Source organism: Mus caroli, chromosome 5 (assembly GCF_900094665.2).
Source record: "Mus caroli chromosome 5, CAROLI_EIJ_v1.1, whole genome shotgun sequence".
NCBI classification, from domain to species: domain Eukaryota; kingdom Metazoa; phylum Chordata; class Mammalia; order Rodentia; family Muridae; genus Mus; species Mus caroli.
Window position 1 is genome coordinate 100292812 of NC_034574.1, and position 18600 is coordinate 100311411.

The 18600-nt window shown below is 41.2% G+C and overlaps 1 protein-coding gene across 4 annotated transcripts in view; it reads left to right on the forward strand.

Moving 5' to 3' along the window:
* The window catches only part of Brdt (bromodomain testis associated), a 57396-nt gene extending 53115 nt beyond the window's left edge, over positions 1–4281 (forward strand). For 3 of the 4 annotated variants that reach the window (XM_021162657.2, XM_029477851.1, XM_029477850.1), the window contains exon 19: positions 2940–3179. In XM_021162657.2, the coding sequence (XP_021018316.1) occupies positions 2940–3008 (69 nt within the window). In that variant the 3' untranslated portion in view covers positions 3009–3179. Of the gene's footprint in view, positions 1–2939; positions 3180–3509 lie in introns of those variants that run through there. The other variant, XM_021162658.2, reaches the window with a different exon arrangement.
* Positions 4282–18600: the final 14319 nt, after the last annotated feature.

Here is an 18600-nt window from a genome sequence, read left to right on the forward strand (position 1 = left end):
GCTGTCCTGGAACTCACTTTGTAGACCAGGCTGGCCTCGAACTCAGAAATCCACCTGCCTCTGCCTCCCGAGTGCTGGGATTAAAGGCGTGTGCCACCATGCCCGGCATGATGATTGACATTTAAACGTGGTTATTTTACTGTTTGTGGTGCTTTGGATCAACCCAGGATATTACACCTGCTAAGAATGCCCGCTAGCACTGACCCACATCCTCTGTTTAGTTTATCGTATCACACTGCTTTGATAGAACTTCTACCATGGTAGACATGTTCTATTGTCTGTTTTCAAATATTTTTGGGATTTGAAGTGAAAGTTTTGGGTTATGTAATGTGATGGAGAGTCACATGGTATCTTGTTGAGGCAGACTTATGTGGTGTGTTGCTGAGGCAAGATCCATGGGAGGATACATGATGTTTGGAGAAAGTATAAATAGGGCTCAATAGACAGTGATGAGGTGCTTGCATAGCTAGCCTGGCAACACTTCCTTGGTCTTGAGTCTTCGCTGATCTTTTCTTCATTGAGAGGGATATGACAAAGAACTCCTGGTGTCCCAGCTGGTTTTGGTTGCTCCCACTGACTCAGGTCCCTACTATAAATTAGGTAGAGGCTTGGCTGTTTGTGTTTGGTATCCTGGCATTACTAAACTAGACTGTTAGTATTCTGACAAATGGAGATTAGAATCACCCTCAAAGAACTACTTCTAAACAGGTCCACATACAGGTCCTATTTACCATCTTTTCTCCCCTTCCTTTGGACAGTGGGCTAGAAGGGGGTCAAAACATTTAAGAACCCATATTAAAATAGATTTTTTTTTAAAAATCTAAGCCTACAGGGATTGTTTTTCTTTGGGGAAGTGGGAATTTTATATTGAAATTCATAAGTCCTCTTGTTAGGATTCACAAAGGCCTGACTTTAGTCACCTTCTAGTACTTTTTCAAGAGTTAGGTGTCACCTAATATCCCAGCTTGGCCTGATAGCATTGCCAATATCCTAAGCTCTGTTCAGGACATTTAACAGCACCTCAAAGTCCACATCATGCCAGTCTCCTTCATCAGCCCTGTAGTCTTCCATCTTAATGGCTGGAGTGTGATAGGGACATAGATAAAGCAGTCTCTAGCCTCTAGCCTGCCACAAAGTCAAGTGGTAGTGAAGTTGTGGTCCCTACTATAAATTGGTGGAGAGACTGATTCTCTACTTGTAAGTAGTCTACACGAGTAGATTTTAGCTAAGATATATGTAAGTCTAAAATAAGATTCTACATATACCCTTTAAATACAAATTTGCATTTTTACTTAAATATAAAAATGGTTTCATTACACTTTCTTCCAGTTCTTCAGTGTGCCTTACATAGGGCAGTGTCACATGACACTCAGATCAGGACTACATCTCCAGCTCTTACATGGCAGGAGAAACCAAGCTTCATGTAGTTATGCAGACTAGACTGTCGGCAGCCTAGGAGCTTCATGTTTAAAAAATCTTATAAGAAAAAGAATTTCTTACAATGTGTTCAAGTCACACAAGCCTTCTCGTCTTTGTGGTGCTGAATAGTTAAAGCTTTTATTATCCTTTTAGTAGTAGTTCGTGGCTCTAAGTCTTCCTACACAGCCAATGAAAATGCCAGTTCACATCCAAGAACCAACCAACTAGCTGCTAGGGCTTTTACATCTCACTGACCTGTGACTATTTTGTGTGGTGGGGGCAGAACCCTTTTAAATGTTCATGTTTGCTATTACTTGGGACAGAGGGCCTTGGAACCTGTGCCCTTGCTAGAGCATCCCCACTGGCCTCATGTGTCACTCATTCCCTCGTACAAGGCTTGTGCTAACTCTATACTAGAACCTTCTCTCAATGAATTCCAGCGTTACATGACAGAAGAAGCCTAAGAATATAGTAGCCATGCATCTGCTGATTGACTTAGTGCTTTCTCACTGTAGCCTATTTCTAAGATCGCTAATATGTAAATGAGCACTGTTCCTAGGACTGTGCTACAGTTTGAGCATACTTACATGGAGCACGTTCATAAAGAGCACACTTGGGTAGAATTTATCACACAGTTAGTGCCAGGATCAATGAAAGCCCATAGCTCTTACATTTACCTGTTATAATTCTCTCACACAAGGATTATATTGCTTAAGATTAAACTTTTAAAAATATTTACTTATGTGTGTTCCCATGTGTGTGATTCATGTGAGTGCATATGTGTTCACATGAGTGTCTCTGTGTGTGTGTGTTTGTGTGTGCCTCTATGTACATGAGTGTGTTAGTGCCCACAGAGTCCAGATTAGTCAATCTGCCTGGTTAGAATTTCAGGCACTTGTGACCATCTGACATGGTGCTAAGAATTGAACTCAGGTCTTTTGTCTGGACAGTGTACTCCCTTAACCACTGAGCAATCATTCCAACCTGGTTAAAGCAATTTACTGTGTCTAGTGCCTAGTACCTCCTAGATTACAGAAATAAACAAGATAGTGTACTCTCATCATCATCATCATTCTCTCTCTCTCTCCCTCTCCCTCTCCCTCTCCCTCTTTCTCTGTTTTTGGTTTGGTTTGGTTTGGTTTGGTTTGGTTTGGTTTTGGTTTTTCAAGCCAGGGTTTTTCTGTGTAGCCAGGCTGGCCATTAACTGGAAGATCGGCCTGCTCTGCCGTCCAAGGGCATTTGCCGTCTCCACCAGCTCCAGCTTGCAATCTTACTAACTCTCCCTAAGTACTTAGAGGCTCTTTTTAGTTGGAGAATTGAACTTCACATCTACTTTCTTGTGGCATTTTCTCACATGGTTAATATATTTAAAGGAACCACATATTTTAATTAAAAATTGTAGATGAGGTCATTAAGTTATTTATATTTTGTATGAAGCCTTTTCAAATGTATAACTATTTGTATAAAGCTGTAATAAAGTCATAGATCTTAAACTAATTAGAATATTTTCTTCTCTACAGATGGCGGGTACCATTGATATGACTCTTCAAAGCGACATTATGACAATGTTTGAAAATAACTTTGATTAAAACTCAGTTTGTAAATTAACCCTCAACTTTAAATGAAAGGTAAAAAATGTTTACAGTGCGTGTGGTTAAAGTGATTGCTTTAAACAGCAGAGTGTCAGTCACAAACTGTGTTCTGACTGCCAAATACTTTTCATTTACATTTTTAATAAATATGTTCTTTTAATGGCATAATTTATAAAATGTTTTATAATTTTGACCTCTGAAAGTGAATAGATTTTATTCATCCTAAAGAGGACTGTCAGTGATGTAATATAGTCCTGATCTAAGTAAGTCTAAAAGGGATCATCAGATTGAAAAAAAAATGAAGAATATATAAAAGTATATAAAACAGGTTTTGTTGAGTTTTTAACTTTTGTTTTTTTGTCTAAACCTGTTTGTTGGTTTGTTGGTTGGTTGGTTTGTGTCCTTGTTTGAGACAGGGTCTCATATACTCAGGCTGGCTTTGGTGAACTCAACATGTAGCCAAGGCTGGCCTTGATCTCCTGATTCTCCTGCCCTCAGCTCTCAAGTACTGGACTCCAGAAGTGTGTCTTCATGCCTGGCTGAGTTGTTAACTTTTCAAAGAGATATGTGTCTGCTGTCAGAATTGTAACAGAACTTCTAACAAGAATACTTGGTTTCCATGTGAGTCACAGTGTGTCAGATTCTCTGCTAGTTCCATGTTTAAATTTCATACTGCCTTTTGTTTTAAAATAATATTAGCTATGATTTGAAAGGTGTTAAATTTTAAACAAAGTAAATATTGTGTATACAAGCTTCTGTAGGAATGGGTCAGACATTTCTTAAAATGTGTAGGTGATAGCAATGAATATTTGCCTAACTAGGGGAAATTATAGCCTAGGAAACATTGATGTTTTGTCATTTTTCAAACTGCATGCATGTCTAAACCATATGGAATCTTTTTTAAAGTTTTAAACCTTTGAACATTTGAAATATAACCTGATTAAGGCAATGCTGTGATCTAAAGTACAAACTCAGTGTGTGTCCAGACAGGGCAGTGCACACCTGCTGTAATTCCAGTATTTGGGGGGCAGAGGCAGAGAAGGAGTCACTGCTGATAACTCAAGACCAGCCTGGTTCATATAGCAATCTTCAAATTCTGGTCATAGCCGGACCTCCTTGATTGAGAAGAACCAAGAAAGAGAGAGAGAAAGAGAGTAAGAAGATGGTATTGCTTTCAGGAAACATTGCTTTCAGGAAACAGCCAGAATTAAAGTGATAGATATTTTGTTGTACCTATTTTCTACTTTTTAATTAAAAACTTTATATGATATATTCTGATCACAGTTTTCCTGTCCCTACGCCTCCCAGATGCTCCCACCCACATAACTCCACCTCTTCTTCCTCTCTCATTGGAAAACAGGCAAACAGATTATAAATAAATAACAAAGAGAAAGCACAAGGAACATGCACACACAAAATGGTAAAAAATACAAAGCCATAATATACAAGCAAAGGACCAGGGAAAAAAGCCCAAGCAAAGCAATATCAGACAAAAAGCAGATAAAAACCCATTGAGGTCATTTTCCATTGTCCACCTGCTGCTGGGTCTTGGCCTCCCCTTACGTGTGGTTAATATGCCCGGCAAGACTTCCTTGGAGAAGACTAATTTTTCCTTTGCAAGCAGATGTCATTTTCCTGTGTCCACTTAACCCTCTCAGCACTGGGACCCCATCAGGCTTGAACCTGTGCAGACTATGTGTGCTGGCACAATCTGTGAGTTCATACATGTCAGTCCTGTTGTAACCAGAGGACACTGTTTCCTGTAGTCATCCATCGCCTCTGGCCCTTACAGTCTTGCTGCCTCCTCTTCCACAGAGCATCCTAAACCCTGAGGGGAGGGCTTTGGTGACGACAGACCACTTAGAACTGAGTGTTCCAAAGCCTCTCACTGTCTGCACATTGTCCAGTTGTGGGTTTCTGTGGTCGTTTCTGTCTACTGCAGGAAGGAGCTTTTCATGAGATGGCTGAGAGAAACACTGATCTATGTGTATAGCAGAATATCATTAGGAATCATTTTATTGCCATGTTCCCTTAGCAAAACAATAATGTGGTTTTCTCCTATGCCCATGGGCCACCCAAGCAGTGTCAGCATGGGTTTCATTTCATAGAGTGGGACTTAATTCTAATTAGCGGATGATTGCTTACAACATATGTTGTTTTTATTGCACCAGAATATCAGCCATGCAGGGATGATGGCATCTTCAATGACTAGTCTCGTGGTGGGGCTGGTGATTGTCTTTCTCCTCTGGAAGCAGGCAGGTGTCTTCCAGTACCATGGACACCGGTCAGTAGGGACAGAGGCTCTAGGTAGGCACCAGTTTGACTTTCCTGTATTCAGTGAGATATCTAAGTGTTGTCTTTTGCAATGGGGCCTTACCATCAGTTTGTGGAGAGCAGCCAATATCCTTGGCAATAGCCTGAATTGTTTGGAAGGTTCATGGACCCTTTGGCCAACTGTCAATGAGATATAATCCATTCCTGACACTGGAGGTTTCGCCTGGCACTGAGAGATGTCTAATTGAGGCACCATCTCCCACATTACACATTAGCTCTCTTTCGTATATGTATTTATTTAATAATGGACAGTAAGTAGTAGGTTGCTATATGACCCTCAGATGGCCCTTAGTTGCCTCTCCCCATTCCCCTCTTTTAGGGCTTTCCACTCACTCTCCCTGTTTAATGTTCCCACTCCTGTCTCCCCTATGTGTGAAGTTTTTACTTCGCCAGATGATGGGCTGAGATGAGAGCCCTTCCCAAGCTGTGCAAATGCATGGCTCTGTCCTAACTATCCCTAGGCCTAGGCCTGGAAGCTTCTAGCCTCCTTACAATCTAATTTTCCAAGTTGACTAATTAAATACAGCTTCTCTTGGCTTCTCACTGAATTGCTCTACTTGACCTCATACTTACTTCGGCAGTCAGTTCTAATCTTCTGGCTCCTTCTCATTCTCTACCGTATTCTGCCTTCACCTGTGTCTAGCTTGTTCTCTGTGCAATCTCTTTCTCTCTCTAATCTCTTTCTCTAATCTCTCTCTCTCTCTCTCTCTCTGTTCTTACAGTTTCTCTCTGTTCATGTGCTGTTCTTGTGTGAGCTGGGCATATCCTCTCTGACTCATTCTGTCAAATTTTTCTCTGATTTGTCACTTTATCTGTCCTTCAATTAGACTTCACTTTCAAACTTGGCTGCTTCCTTCTACAAACTAGCCTTACACCTTCATTGTTAGGGAATGAAAGTGTGTACTAAGGGTGTGTCTGTATTCCAGCCAGATCACACTGTCACCCCGGGTGTGCCTGCATTCTGGCCAGATCACACAGACCTAGAAGATCATTGGATGCGATCCCTTGCCAGAGCAGCCAGGTTCCTGGATTAAAATTCCTCTATACTACCCCGTGTCTCTCAATAACTATATATTCTATTTCCCTTTCCCCCTGGTACCTTACTCAGTATCTAACATCTGTGATTATCTAGATTGTAGCATGCCTATCTAAGGCTTCAAAGCTAATATCTACGTGCAAAAGAATTCATATAGAATTTGTCTTTTGGGGTCTGTGTTCCCTCCATCAGGATGATTTCATTTTTAGCTCTATCCATTTACCTGTTAATTTAATAATTTTGTTTAATGGCTGAAATTTAATATCCCACTGTGTAAATGGAAATTTTTGAAATCATCCTTTGTCCCATTGATGAACATCTATGTTGTTTCCAATTTGGCTTTCATGAGTGAGAGCAGCAATGAAGATGAATGAGCAAGTATCTCTGTAATAAGATGCGGAGTCTTTGGGTGTGTGCCCAAGAGTGGGATAGCTGGATCTTGGGAGTAGATCTATTTCTAGCTTCTAGACAAACTGCCACACTGATTTCTATAATGGTTGTACAAGTCTGCACTCCCACCAGCAATGCATAAATGTTCCCCTTCCCCCACGTGTTCACCAGCAAGAGCTCTCATTTGCTTTATTGAACTTGGCTATTATGACTGGGGTAAGATAAAATCTCAAATTAGTTTTGATTTGCATTCCCCTGTTGAAAAGGGATGTTGAATATTTTTGAAAAGCATTTCTCAGCCATTTGTATTTCATCTTTTGGGAACTCTCTACTTAGTTATATACCCCATTTTTAATTGGGTTGTTTTCTTGATATCCAGTTGTTTCAGTTCTTTATATGCTTTTGATATTAGCCATCTACTAGATGGGTAGTAGTTGATAAAAATCTTTTCTTTTCTGTGGGCTGCCCCTTTGTCCCAATGCTGGTGTCTGTTACCATACAGAAGCATCTTGGTTTCATGAGGTCCCATGTTAGTTGCCGTTTTCCTGTGCTAATGAGTTCAAGCCTATTCCCACTTTCTTTAATCGGATTCAGTGTATCTGGCCTTTTGTTGGGGTCCTTGATCCATTTGGAGTTGAGTTTTGTGCAGGATGATAAGTATGGATCTATTTGGATTCTTCTACATGCAGCCATCTAGTTGGCTAGGGGTTTATCAATCTTAATGATTTTTTAAAAGATTTATTTATTTATTATATGTAAGTACACTGTAGCTGTCTTCAGACACACCAGAAGAAGGCATCAGATCTCATTACAGATGGTTGTGAGCCGCCATGTGGTTACTGGGAATTGAACTCAGGACCTCTGGAAGAGAAATCAGTACTTTTTTTTTTTTTTTTTTTTTTTTTTTTTTTTTTTTTTTTTTTTTTTTTTTGGTTTTTCGAGACAGGGTTTCTCTGTATAGCCCGGCTGTCCTGGAACTCACTTTGTAGACCAGGCTGGCCTCNAACTCAGAAATCNGCCTGCCTCTGCCTCCCNAGTGCTGGGATTAAAGGCATCCGCCACCACGCCCGGCTGAGAAATCAGTACTCTTAACCTCTGAGCCGTCTCTCCAGCCCTCTTAATGATTTTTTCTCAAGTCATAGTTTCATTGGAACTGTATTTTTTGTTTGTTTCTATCTCATTGATTTCAGCCCTGAGTTTGTTTCTTGCTGTCCACTCTTTGTGGGGTGTTATTTCTTTTTGTTATTCTAGAGTTTTCAGGTTGTTGCTAAGTTACAAATATGAGTAAAATCTCTCCAAATTTTTCACGTAGGCACTTAGTGCCACAAGCTTACCTCTTATAACCATCTTCATTGTGTCTCACAGGTGTGTGTATGTTGTGTGTTCATTTTCACTCAATTCTGAACAGTTTTTAATTTCTTTCTTGTGATTCATTTTTCACTCTGTAGGAAGTTGTTCTGTTTCCATGAGTTTCTCATAAACTTTCTATTGTTTCTGTTGTTGATGATATCCAGCTTTAACCCATGGGGGGCAGATAGGATGCAGGGGGCTTATTTCAGTTTTCTTGTATCTGTTGAGATTTGCTTTGCATCTCAGCATGTGGTCAACTTTGGAGAAAGTTTCATGAGGTATAGAGAAGGTATATGCATTTATGTTTAATGAATTGTTCTGTAAGTATCTATTATATCACTGGTTTGTAACATTGTCAGCTCCAGTATTTCTCTGTTTAGTTTTTGTCTGGATGACCTATCTATTGGCGAGAGTTGGGTACTGAGGGCTCCCACCACCAATGTGTGAGGTTCAGTATGTGATTTTAGCTGTTTTAGCATTTCTTTTATGAACTTGGGTGCACTTGTGCTTGGTGCATGGATATTTAGAGTTGCAGTGTCCTCTGGGTGGATTTTTTCCTTTGATGAGTATTTCGTGTCCTTCCACGGCTCTTCTGACTTGTTTTGGTTTGAAGTCTATTTTGTCAGATATTAAAATGGCTACAATCTCTTCCTTTTGGGGTCTATTTGCTTGGAATATCTTTTTCCATCCTTTTACCTTGAGGTGATGTCTATACTGATAAAAAGGTGTGTTTCTTGGGTGCAGTACAAAGATGGATCCTGTTTTCTAATCCAGTATGTTAGTTTGTGTCTTTTTATTGGAGGATTTGAAACTCTTCTTGAGAATGAACAACAAGCAGTTTTTATTGGTAGTTCTTCTGTTGTTAGAGTCCCATCCACCCTTGTGACTCAGTGTTCTGGTATTATTTATTCCTTCTGTTTCTTGGATGTGATCAGCCTTTTCAGGCTGAAGTCCCTTCTGTAGAGCTGGATTAGTAGGTAGATTCTGCTTAAATTTGGTTTTATTGTGGAATATTTTTCTTTCTCCATCTGTTGTGACTGACAGTTTTGCTGGGTATAGAGTTCTGTAGATATATAGATAGAAAGTTTAGTCTGGATTGGCATCTCTCATCTCCTAGAATTTGTAGAACATCTATCTAGGCCATTCTGGCTTTCAGAGTCTCCACTGAGAATACTTTTAATGTTCTCATTTTGTTCCCTATGTTTAGTGTTTTGACCATTGTGGAGATTTTTGTTTCTGGTGTATTGGATGTTCTGTATGCTTCTTGTACTTTGGTAAGTACCCCCTTTAGGTTGGGAAGCTTTTCTTTTATGATTTTATTGAAAATATTTTCTGTGCCTTTGGCCTAGGTTTATTCTCCTTTCTGTTATGCATAGATTTAATCTTTTCATAGTGTCTCCGATTTCCTGTATGTATTGTGCCTGAATGTTTTTAGATTTAACACTTTTTTTTTAACTGAATTATCTGTTTCTTTTACCTTGTCTTCAACACCTGAGATTTTCTCATCCATGTCTTGTGCTCTGTTGGAGAGGCTTTCTCTGATGTTTTTGTCTGACATCCTACATTTTTTTTTCATTTCTAGTTTTATCTCAATTGGGTTGTCTTTATGATTCTGTTTCACCTCCAGGCCTTGAACCATTCTCATTATTTCCTTCCACTGTTCATTTGTGTTTTCAGAGGCCTCATTAGGGACTTGTCTTATCCGTTTTAGGGTCCTTAACTGTATTTGTATTTGCTATTTTGAAATCCTTATCTTGTAGCTATATTGCCTTTCTTATGGCTTACTATAGTAGGGTAGGGTTCCTGGGTTCAGGTGGAGGCATATTGCCTAGGGTAGTAATCATTGTGTTTTTTGCACTGGTGTGTAGGCATTGGGGCGTAACATGATTGAGGTGCCAGTAGATGCTGATTTCTGGTCTGGTCTGGTCTTTGTTGAATGAGACCTTGGCGTCTATTACCTTCTCTGGATCATAGGAAAGTGCGGCTGTGGGTTGCCTAGGGAGTGCTTCTTAGGTTAGTGGGTGGCAGAGAGGAATAGAGGTAAGCTGGGAGAACAGGCTGAGAGCAGCTTCAAAAAGACCTGAGGGGAGTTTCTCCACACCTAGAGGTAGAAATAAAAGGATAATTTTCCAACTAAGCTCAGCTTTAAGACAATAGCACTAGATGCAGACATTTAGGGGAGGGGAGGGGAGGGGACGATGATAAAGAGGGAGAAGCAAAGTTCATGGTGCATGAATGGGGGGTGAGGGGAGTGTGGGGAGAGGGGAGTGTGGGGTGAGGGGAGTGTGGGGTGAGGGGAGTGTGGGGAGAGGGGAGAGTGAGGAGAGGGGAGTGTGGGGTGAGGGGACAGTGGGGAGAGGAAAGGTCTCCCAGGATTTACCTTTAGTTCAGAAATGACCTCTCAAAGTTTATTTCCTGTTCCCTAACACTTTTAAAAAATATTGATAGCCCCTAAAACATTTATTTAAAAAAAAATAGAAACATCATCATTTCTTTAAAACTCTTTGTAAAAGTATAGCTAAAGCAGGCTCTCTATCTGTGGTCTCTGGTCCTGTTCCCTCCTGCCTCTTGTTCAACATGCAACAAGAGGGAGCCAACTCCCCAGATCCACAACCTCCCCATTTTTAGCACTTGACAGTTGAATTATCATAGTCATCATACATAAAACCAGACAGAGTAACAAGTGTCTCTTTTTGCCCATGTATTTCCTCCTCTCTTTCAGTTTTCTATCTTAGCATTCTTTCTTTCTTTAAAAACCCTCCCATTGGTGTCAGATAAGGCCGTCCTCCACTGCATATGTATCTGGAGCCATAGATCTCTCCATATATACACTTTGGTTGGTGTTTTAGTCCTTGGGAGCTCTGGGTGGTCCACTTAGTTAATATTGTTTTTCTATGGGGTTGCAATTCCCTTCAGCTCCTTCGGTTCTTCCCCTAGCTCTTCCACTGGAGAGAGGAGGGGTAACTGGGAAGGGGGATATCATTTGAAATGTAAACAAATAAAGTAAGTAATAATTTTTTTTTTAAAAAAGGAAAAACTTGTACTTAGCCAGTCATCCTGGTAGGAACTTTTGACTTCTTGAGCATCCTAGAAATGCAATGTGTTATCAGTTGTGCCACAGAGCCCATCTACATCATGAAAGGATGTTAACATATACGTGGCTTTTCCCTGAGAACTTCCGTCCGTATGATTAAAGAGCAAAGTGAAACACAATGCATCCCTAGTTCATACCCTCTGCGCCTTACCCCACTATACATCAAAATGGACTATATTTTTAGAAGGCCTTATTTGATTGGTTATTTTAAGATATTTTTGCTTATTGTACGCTTGCGATAGGTTATTGTAAGTATTCCCTAGCCTACTTCTCAACACTATTGGTTGTATCATTTGACTAAATTCAAACCTTCTGAACTCTGTTTGCTTTACACCCACAACACTGAATATGAAAAGAAAATTGCAACACTATGATTGCTGTCTCTTTACATTTCTGACTTTACACTCAGTTGAGGATCATGTGGCCACAGGTCTGAGTTTTCATGATTTGTTCATTGCCCCTGGACAGTCAGCTGTAGTTCATTCACACCTCTGCTCCTTTCAGGAAGCCACACAGCACCCACGGCCACAATAACTGTGCCACTTACTTCTCCTTGCTGTTGCACTGAGATAGCCAGAGTCACCTTGGGAGAACTTCAGGGAGAGGACCACATCTGTGGGGGAGGACCACAGCTGCAGGGGCAGCATCACAGCTGAGGGAGGGGCATCACAGCTGCAGTGTGGCTGTGTGCCCTGCTGCTCCTTTCTCCTCCATTGCTAGAGTCCCTCCTGGAGCTAATTACCAGCATATAAGTGGGCTTTTCTGAAGATGAAGGGGGAAAATTACCATTTCCTTCTTTATTTACCATTCTTTCTTTACCATTTCTTGGCTTCTTACATTTTTGGCCCCTTTAAAAACTTTTTTCTTTATAGCAATTTTTAAAAAAGTTATTAAGGGGCTGGTGAGATGGCTCAGTGGATAAGAGCACCCGACTGCTCTTCCAAAGGTCCGAAGTTCAAATCCCAGCAACCACATGGTGGCTCACATCCACCTGTAATGAGATCTGATGCCCTTTTCTGGTGTGTCTGAAGACAGCTACAGTGTACTTACATATAATAAATAAATAAATGTTTTTAAAAAAAGTTATTAAGACAGGTCTGGAATTGTAGCTTAGCAGTGAAGTGCCTAACACGTACAAATCCTAGAGTGTATAAAGACAAAACCCTCCCCTTAAAGCTTAAAATTCTGAAATTTTTAGTGCAATCACTATAGGAAAGATAGATTATTATCTATCTGTAATTCTCTGTTTTATTACAGATACATTTACAGTTTGTGTTACATTTTGCTGTATCACATTAGTTTGTGTATAATGTAGAAATAAGTAGTTAAAATTTGCTAAGTCTGAAATCATAAAAAGTTTATACATGAACAGAGTCACCTCAGGAGATCTCTCTCTCTCTCCGTCTGTCTGTCTGTCTGTCTGTCTCTCTCTCTCTCTCTCTCTCTCTCTATATATATATATATATATAATATGTGTGAATACATATATGCATATATATGTATATATCCAAGTATAAAGTCTATTCCCGTTTAATAAAAATATTTTAGAAATGATTAAAATATAAAATGTATAGAAAGTTTATCTCCTTGTATCCAATTACAGTAAGAACAAAGTTTATGTACTCAACAATGAGATTGTAAACCTCATTCAAATATGGAAACATGGGGATCTGTTTGACTGTATTTTACAAAAATACGGTGATTTTGCTGTCTTCCTGCATCATGACTGTCCACGTAAAACACAGCTTTTGCCTCAGGTATAAGAGATGGTTTGTTCTGGAGCCCATTGTGAGTCTCCATGACCAGAAAACTTGCCCAAATGTTATGTTCCCAACATGGAAACAGTATCTGAAGTGTTCATAGTAATAAGGTCATAAATCAAAGAATCTTTAAAATACACTGGTGAGAACATCAGATGGGTCCAGCAAAGCAGGGAAGTGTCTGCTGGCCTTAGATGCTATGTGCTAACAGGCTCTGGACTGATGGAACCTCTACCTGCCAAGAAGGATGTCACCTGATAGTCACAGGTAGACCAAACACAAAGTCGGCCATTAAGGAGTTCCTGATCCTCCTGCCTCTGCCTCCCAGGTGCTGAGGAGTTCACCAGGCACTCACCACCACACCTGGCCTCATGTATTTTTGTACACTTAAATTCCAGATGTGCTTTTATGTAGAATTCCATGCCTACGAATCCATTCTGCCTATGCTGTGAGGTGGGCGGGCATTTGCATTCCTCTCTTCCAAATCACTTGTCCTTGATGAGACAACAACTCTTTTACTAGACTTCTGTGTTGAGTGACTATTGTTACCTAAGACTTATGGTGGTCACTTTATCTGGTATGTAGTAGTCAGATGAATGGAGAGTGTTATGATTTTAAATCAGAGTAGATTAGAATTAAATTTAGAGACCTACCAACTTAATTTTCAGTCTTAAAAGTACGCCCTGGCTTGCAACTCTCCCCTGTCTCCTTGAGGATTTTGTGTTAAGAGAAGCAAAGGAGTTCTCACTAGTCTTCCACTGCAAAATCAGCTGCGCAGAGAAACAGCAAGTGAGATACTAGAGAAACCTAGGTTCCCTCTTGGGGTTCTTAGAACAGATTCATCCTGAAGCACAAAGACAGTTTATTAGAGTTCACAACAAAACCTCGGGGCAGGTGAGCTCTCAACCTGCCTCCTATTTATATATGTCTCAGGTTTATATCAAAGGGCCAGAGAAGAGGAGAGATGCATGGGCACGGAGATGAGCACAAGCTGGAGAGAGGAGGGGAAAGTAGTAAGGAAGCCTAAAGCCAAATGTAGGCACTGGCAGCATCCAAAAGAACAAGAAAAGTAAGCGGGTGTGGTGGTGGCGCACGCCTTTAATCCCAGCACTTGGGAGGCAGAGGCAGGACGATTTCTGAGTTCCAGGACAGCCTGGTCTACAGAGTGAGTTCCAGGACAGCCAGGGCTACACAGAGAAACCCTGCCTTGGAAAACCAAAAAAAAAAAAAAAAACCAAAAAAAAAAAAAACAAAAAAAAAAAAAAAAAAAAAAAAACAAAAACAAAAACAAAAAACAAAACAGAAAAAGAACAGGAAGTAGTTCTGACCTCATTGCTACTGGTGAGGGGTTGAGAATTCTGGGGAGGAGAGTATATTCTTGTTTTAAGGTAAACCTGCCTTCTCAGTAATGGTCCCTTAGCCAAGTCCCAGGCAGGCCACACTGGAGGAGGCCAGGGCCTACCTCCTAGATAACTTCTCATAAAATCAGGTGCTTAGAGTCCAGGTCTTCCAGAGGCTGAAGGTCCTGGCTTGACCAGAGGCTGAAGCATGGTCACCACTGATTAAGATCCAGAATTTTCCACCACTGCAGATGAATGACAACTTGAAAAACAAACAAACAAAACTATAAAGAGTGAAAATTAGAAGGCATAACATGTTCCCCTTCTCCCACCCCATCCCTTACCCCGTTACCCCAACCCCTCCCCTCCCATCCCCCTCCCACCCCCAGTACATCAGCAGAACATTGATGTGTAAAATGTTTAAAAGAATAAGACCTTTTTGGCAGGAAATGGACAGTTTGGGGTGAAGGGAAGGAAACTTCCAGAAAATAGATTTTTAGAACTCTATATAATAATCTTTTTGGCAAAACAACTAAAACCATTTCCTTAAACTTTCTACCAATTACTCTAACTTTCTGAAAGTATTTTAATCAAATCAGGAATTCTATAAAGTCATTAGTTCATCTAAACAGCATTATTTCATGGAAGTTCATCCTCATGTTGATCTGCAGGAAATTTGCCCAGTAGGGTGGGCTGATGCCCAGGAATCAATCATAGAGACTAAAGGCAGACAGGGTCTTTCCTTACCCAGTCACACTATGTCAGAAAAATGAGGAACACAGCAATGACCAACATGAGAAGGCACAGCAGCAGCAAGAAGCAGTCCTGGGACCAAGCCCCTGGAGTTGTGACTCTCCGGGGTTCACCCACCGCAGCCGTGAGAAGACAGTGGGCCGGTGGGCTGTCGCAGGAAGCTCACTTGCCCACTGCAGCTCCTCCTGCATGGTGTCTGCCAGGGGAGGGTGGAAGAAAGAAAGATGGTTTATTGGAGCACAGCTTCATGCACTATTTATTCTATGGTTGCTTTTGTGTTTAAGGATGAAATTGGCTCAGTAGGTGTCTTAGTTAGGGTTCATTGCTGTGAAGAGAGGCTAGGACCAAGGCAACTCTTCCAAAGGACAACATGTAATTCTGGCTGGCTTACCATTTCAGAGGGAAACTACACAGGGTGGGAAGCATGGCAGCATGCAGACAGACATGGAGCTGGAAGAGCTGAGAGTTCTACATCTGGATCTACAGGCAGCAGAAGGAGACTGTGTGCCACTCATCCCACAGGGACATACTTCCTCCAATAATACTTCCTAATAGTGCCACTCCCTATGGGTCAAGCATTCAAACACACGAGTGGGGGCGGGGCACTCTTATTCAACCTACAACTATATCCACAGTAGGAAAAGCTGCTTGCTGCCTAGCCTGACTGCCTGAGTTTGATCCCCAGGATCAAGATTGTGGGAGGAGAAAACCTACTACCTCAGGTTGTTGTCTGACATCCTCACATTGCCCACATACATACTATGTAATTTTTAAAAAACCAAAATGTTTACTACCGTACCTCTTACTGTGTTAGAATGTGTTAGAAAATTCGCCAACCACTGATCTAAAGGACAAAATTAAAAGACCTAACACACATTTAATGAAACCAAGAATAACAAAAGTATTTTTTGAGCAAACAGCAAATTTAATTTTCTTAAAATTGAGGAAAATAAGTTCTTGTAGACATCTATATGCATGGGCATGATGTGGTTTTTGCTTTTGCTTTGCTTTGTGCATGCAGGTATGTGTGTAGATGTGGTATGGGTGGGTGTGATGTGTGTTTGTGGGGGGGGGGAATGTGTGTGTGTGTATATGTTTGATTGGTTGGGGTGTGTGGGTGTTTTGAGATGTTGTGGGGTGTGTATGTGTGATGTGTGTTTGGGGTGTGTGTGTGGTGTGTGATGTTGTGATATGTGATGTATGTGTGTGTGTGTAAGTGGGTATGGGGTGTGTGTGTATGTGTGATGTGTGTGTCTGTGTCTGGGGGTTAGAGATGTGTGTTGTGCATCCTCTCTTGTCCCTCTTGAGTCAACCTGTTGGTCCCATCTCAAGCTCAGAGTGCTGGGATTGGAGGTGTGAGCCACCATGCCTGGTTGAATCTTTTTATTTTAACATTTCAATATTGTTAGAACATTCCAAAACTGTGAGCAATAAAAACACATCTAAGACATTGTATTTCCACTGGCCATTACAATACCATAAACAAAATTTTGTAACCAAGCAAGGAAAATAGCTTTTTAAGAGAGAGTATTTTAATTTCACCAAATAGAAATGAGTTATTGGCAACAATAACTCTAGAACAGAGGAATTCACACTTTAAAGTTTTTGGGGGAAAAAAACAAAAGCCTGTTAGCTCGAAATGTGGAGGGTTTTGAGAGGTGTCGTTTTCCCAGCACCAAAGCCTGTGCTGCTCTAGTACTTTTTCTCATTGTTAACCTGAGTACAGCTCTCCCTTCAGACAGTGTCCTTAGGGTGTGTACTGGCTAGTTTTGTGTCAACTTGACACAGCTGGAGTTATCACAGAGAAAGGAGCTTCAGTTGAGGAAATGCCTCCATGAGATCCAACTGTAAGGCATTTTCTCAATTAGTGATCAAGGGGGAAAGGCCCCTTGTGGGTGGGGCCATCCCTGGGCTGGTAGTCTTGGTTTTATAAGAGAGCAGGCTGAGCAAGCCAGGGGAAGTAAGCCAGTAAAGAACATCCCTCCATGGCCTCTGCATCAGCTCCTGCTCCCTGACCTGCTTGAGTTCCAGTCCTGACTTCTTTCTGTGATGAACAGCAGTGTGGAAATGTGAGCGGAATAAATCCTTTCCTCCCCAACTTGCTTCTTGGTCATGATGTTTGTGCAGGAATAGAAACCCTGACTAAGACAGGGTGCATCAGTAGGGCGTGCTAGTGATGGCTTCTGCCACCTCTGATTGACAGCGGTTTCTTTCTGCCCTGTTCTGAACTGTTTGCCACAGGACAGTGTGCACTGATGAGGGCCTACGTTTATGAGATTTTAGATTTTGCATTAGGGAAGGAAAATCTGTGTACAGTTCACAGCTTTCTTCTAGTTTTTTCCACACTGTAAATCATAGTTCTCTGCGTAGATAGTAAGGATGACAGGTCTCTGCTGAGAAATGAAAAATGGAAGCATGTGTCAGGTTGGGAGTGTGAATGCAGTAATAGCATCCAAATGACAGCGGAATGCAGGCCCCACTCTATGATGGGATCTCCTACTCTGGAGATGCACACCACAGTGCCCACTCTCTCTAGTTACTCCACCTGGACCTTTTGGTCTCTTTTGTGGATGTACCACAAAAAAAAAAAAATCAAATGGAATTTTTTGGTTTTGTCTTTTAGCAAAATGAACATGGATTTTTAATTTTTAAATTTTTTTCCTCCCCCCTCCCTTCCCTTCTTCCTCTTGCTCCAGCCCTGCTTACTCTGGCCCTGCTCACTCTGGCCCCACTCGCTCCAGCCCATAGGTATTTTATTTGTTTCTCATTACGGATGGTTGTGAGCCACCATGTGGTTGCTGGGATTTGAACTCATGACCTCCAGAAGAACAGTCAGTGCTCTTAACTGCTGATCCATCTCCCTAGCCCTTTAATTTTTTTTTTTTAAGCATGATGGAATATCCCTTTAATCCCAGCACTCAGAAGGCAGAGGCAGGCAGATCTCTTAAGTTCAAAGCAGGTGGATTCCTATCTGGGCTGATCTACAACTTGAGTTCCCAAACAGCCAGGGCCACACAAAGAAACCCTATCTCAAAACCAAACAACAACAATAATACTAAAGTAAGAAAGAAAAAAAGTGGGAGAGAGCTCTGGAGAGTGTCATAGTTGCATTTCAGTTGCTGTAGTAATAGAAGAGTTCATTGGGAGCTTACAGAGACAGACAGGCATGGGGCTGGAGCAGTAGAGCTTATATATTGATCCACAAGTAGGAGGCAGAGAGACCTAACTAGGCATAATGTGAGATTTTGAAACCTCAAATCCCACCCGCAGTGACACACCTCCTCCAACGAGGCCATACCTCATAATCCTTCCCAAGCAATTCCAAGTGAGAACAAAGTATTCAAACATAAGAGCATGGAGGCTGTGCTCATTCAAACCACTATACCCCTCGTGGAAAGGTTTTTAATTGCCAGGCTTGAAAGAGGCCTCTTTTACTCACAGTCTACTAACCACAACCCAATCTCTTGGCTACACCCGACTGGAAGCCTGGAGAATAGAGAACAATACACAGGCTTTGCTAATTCTGGGCCAG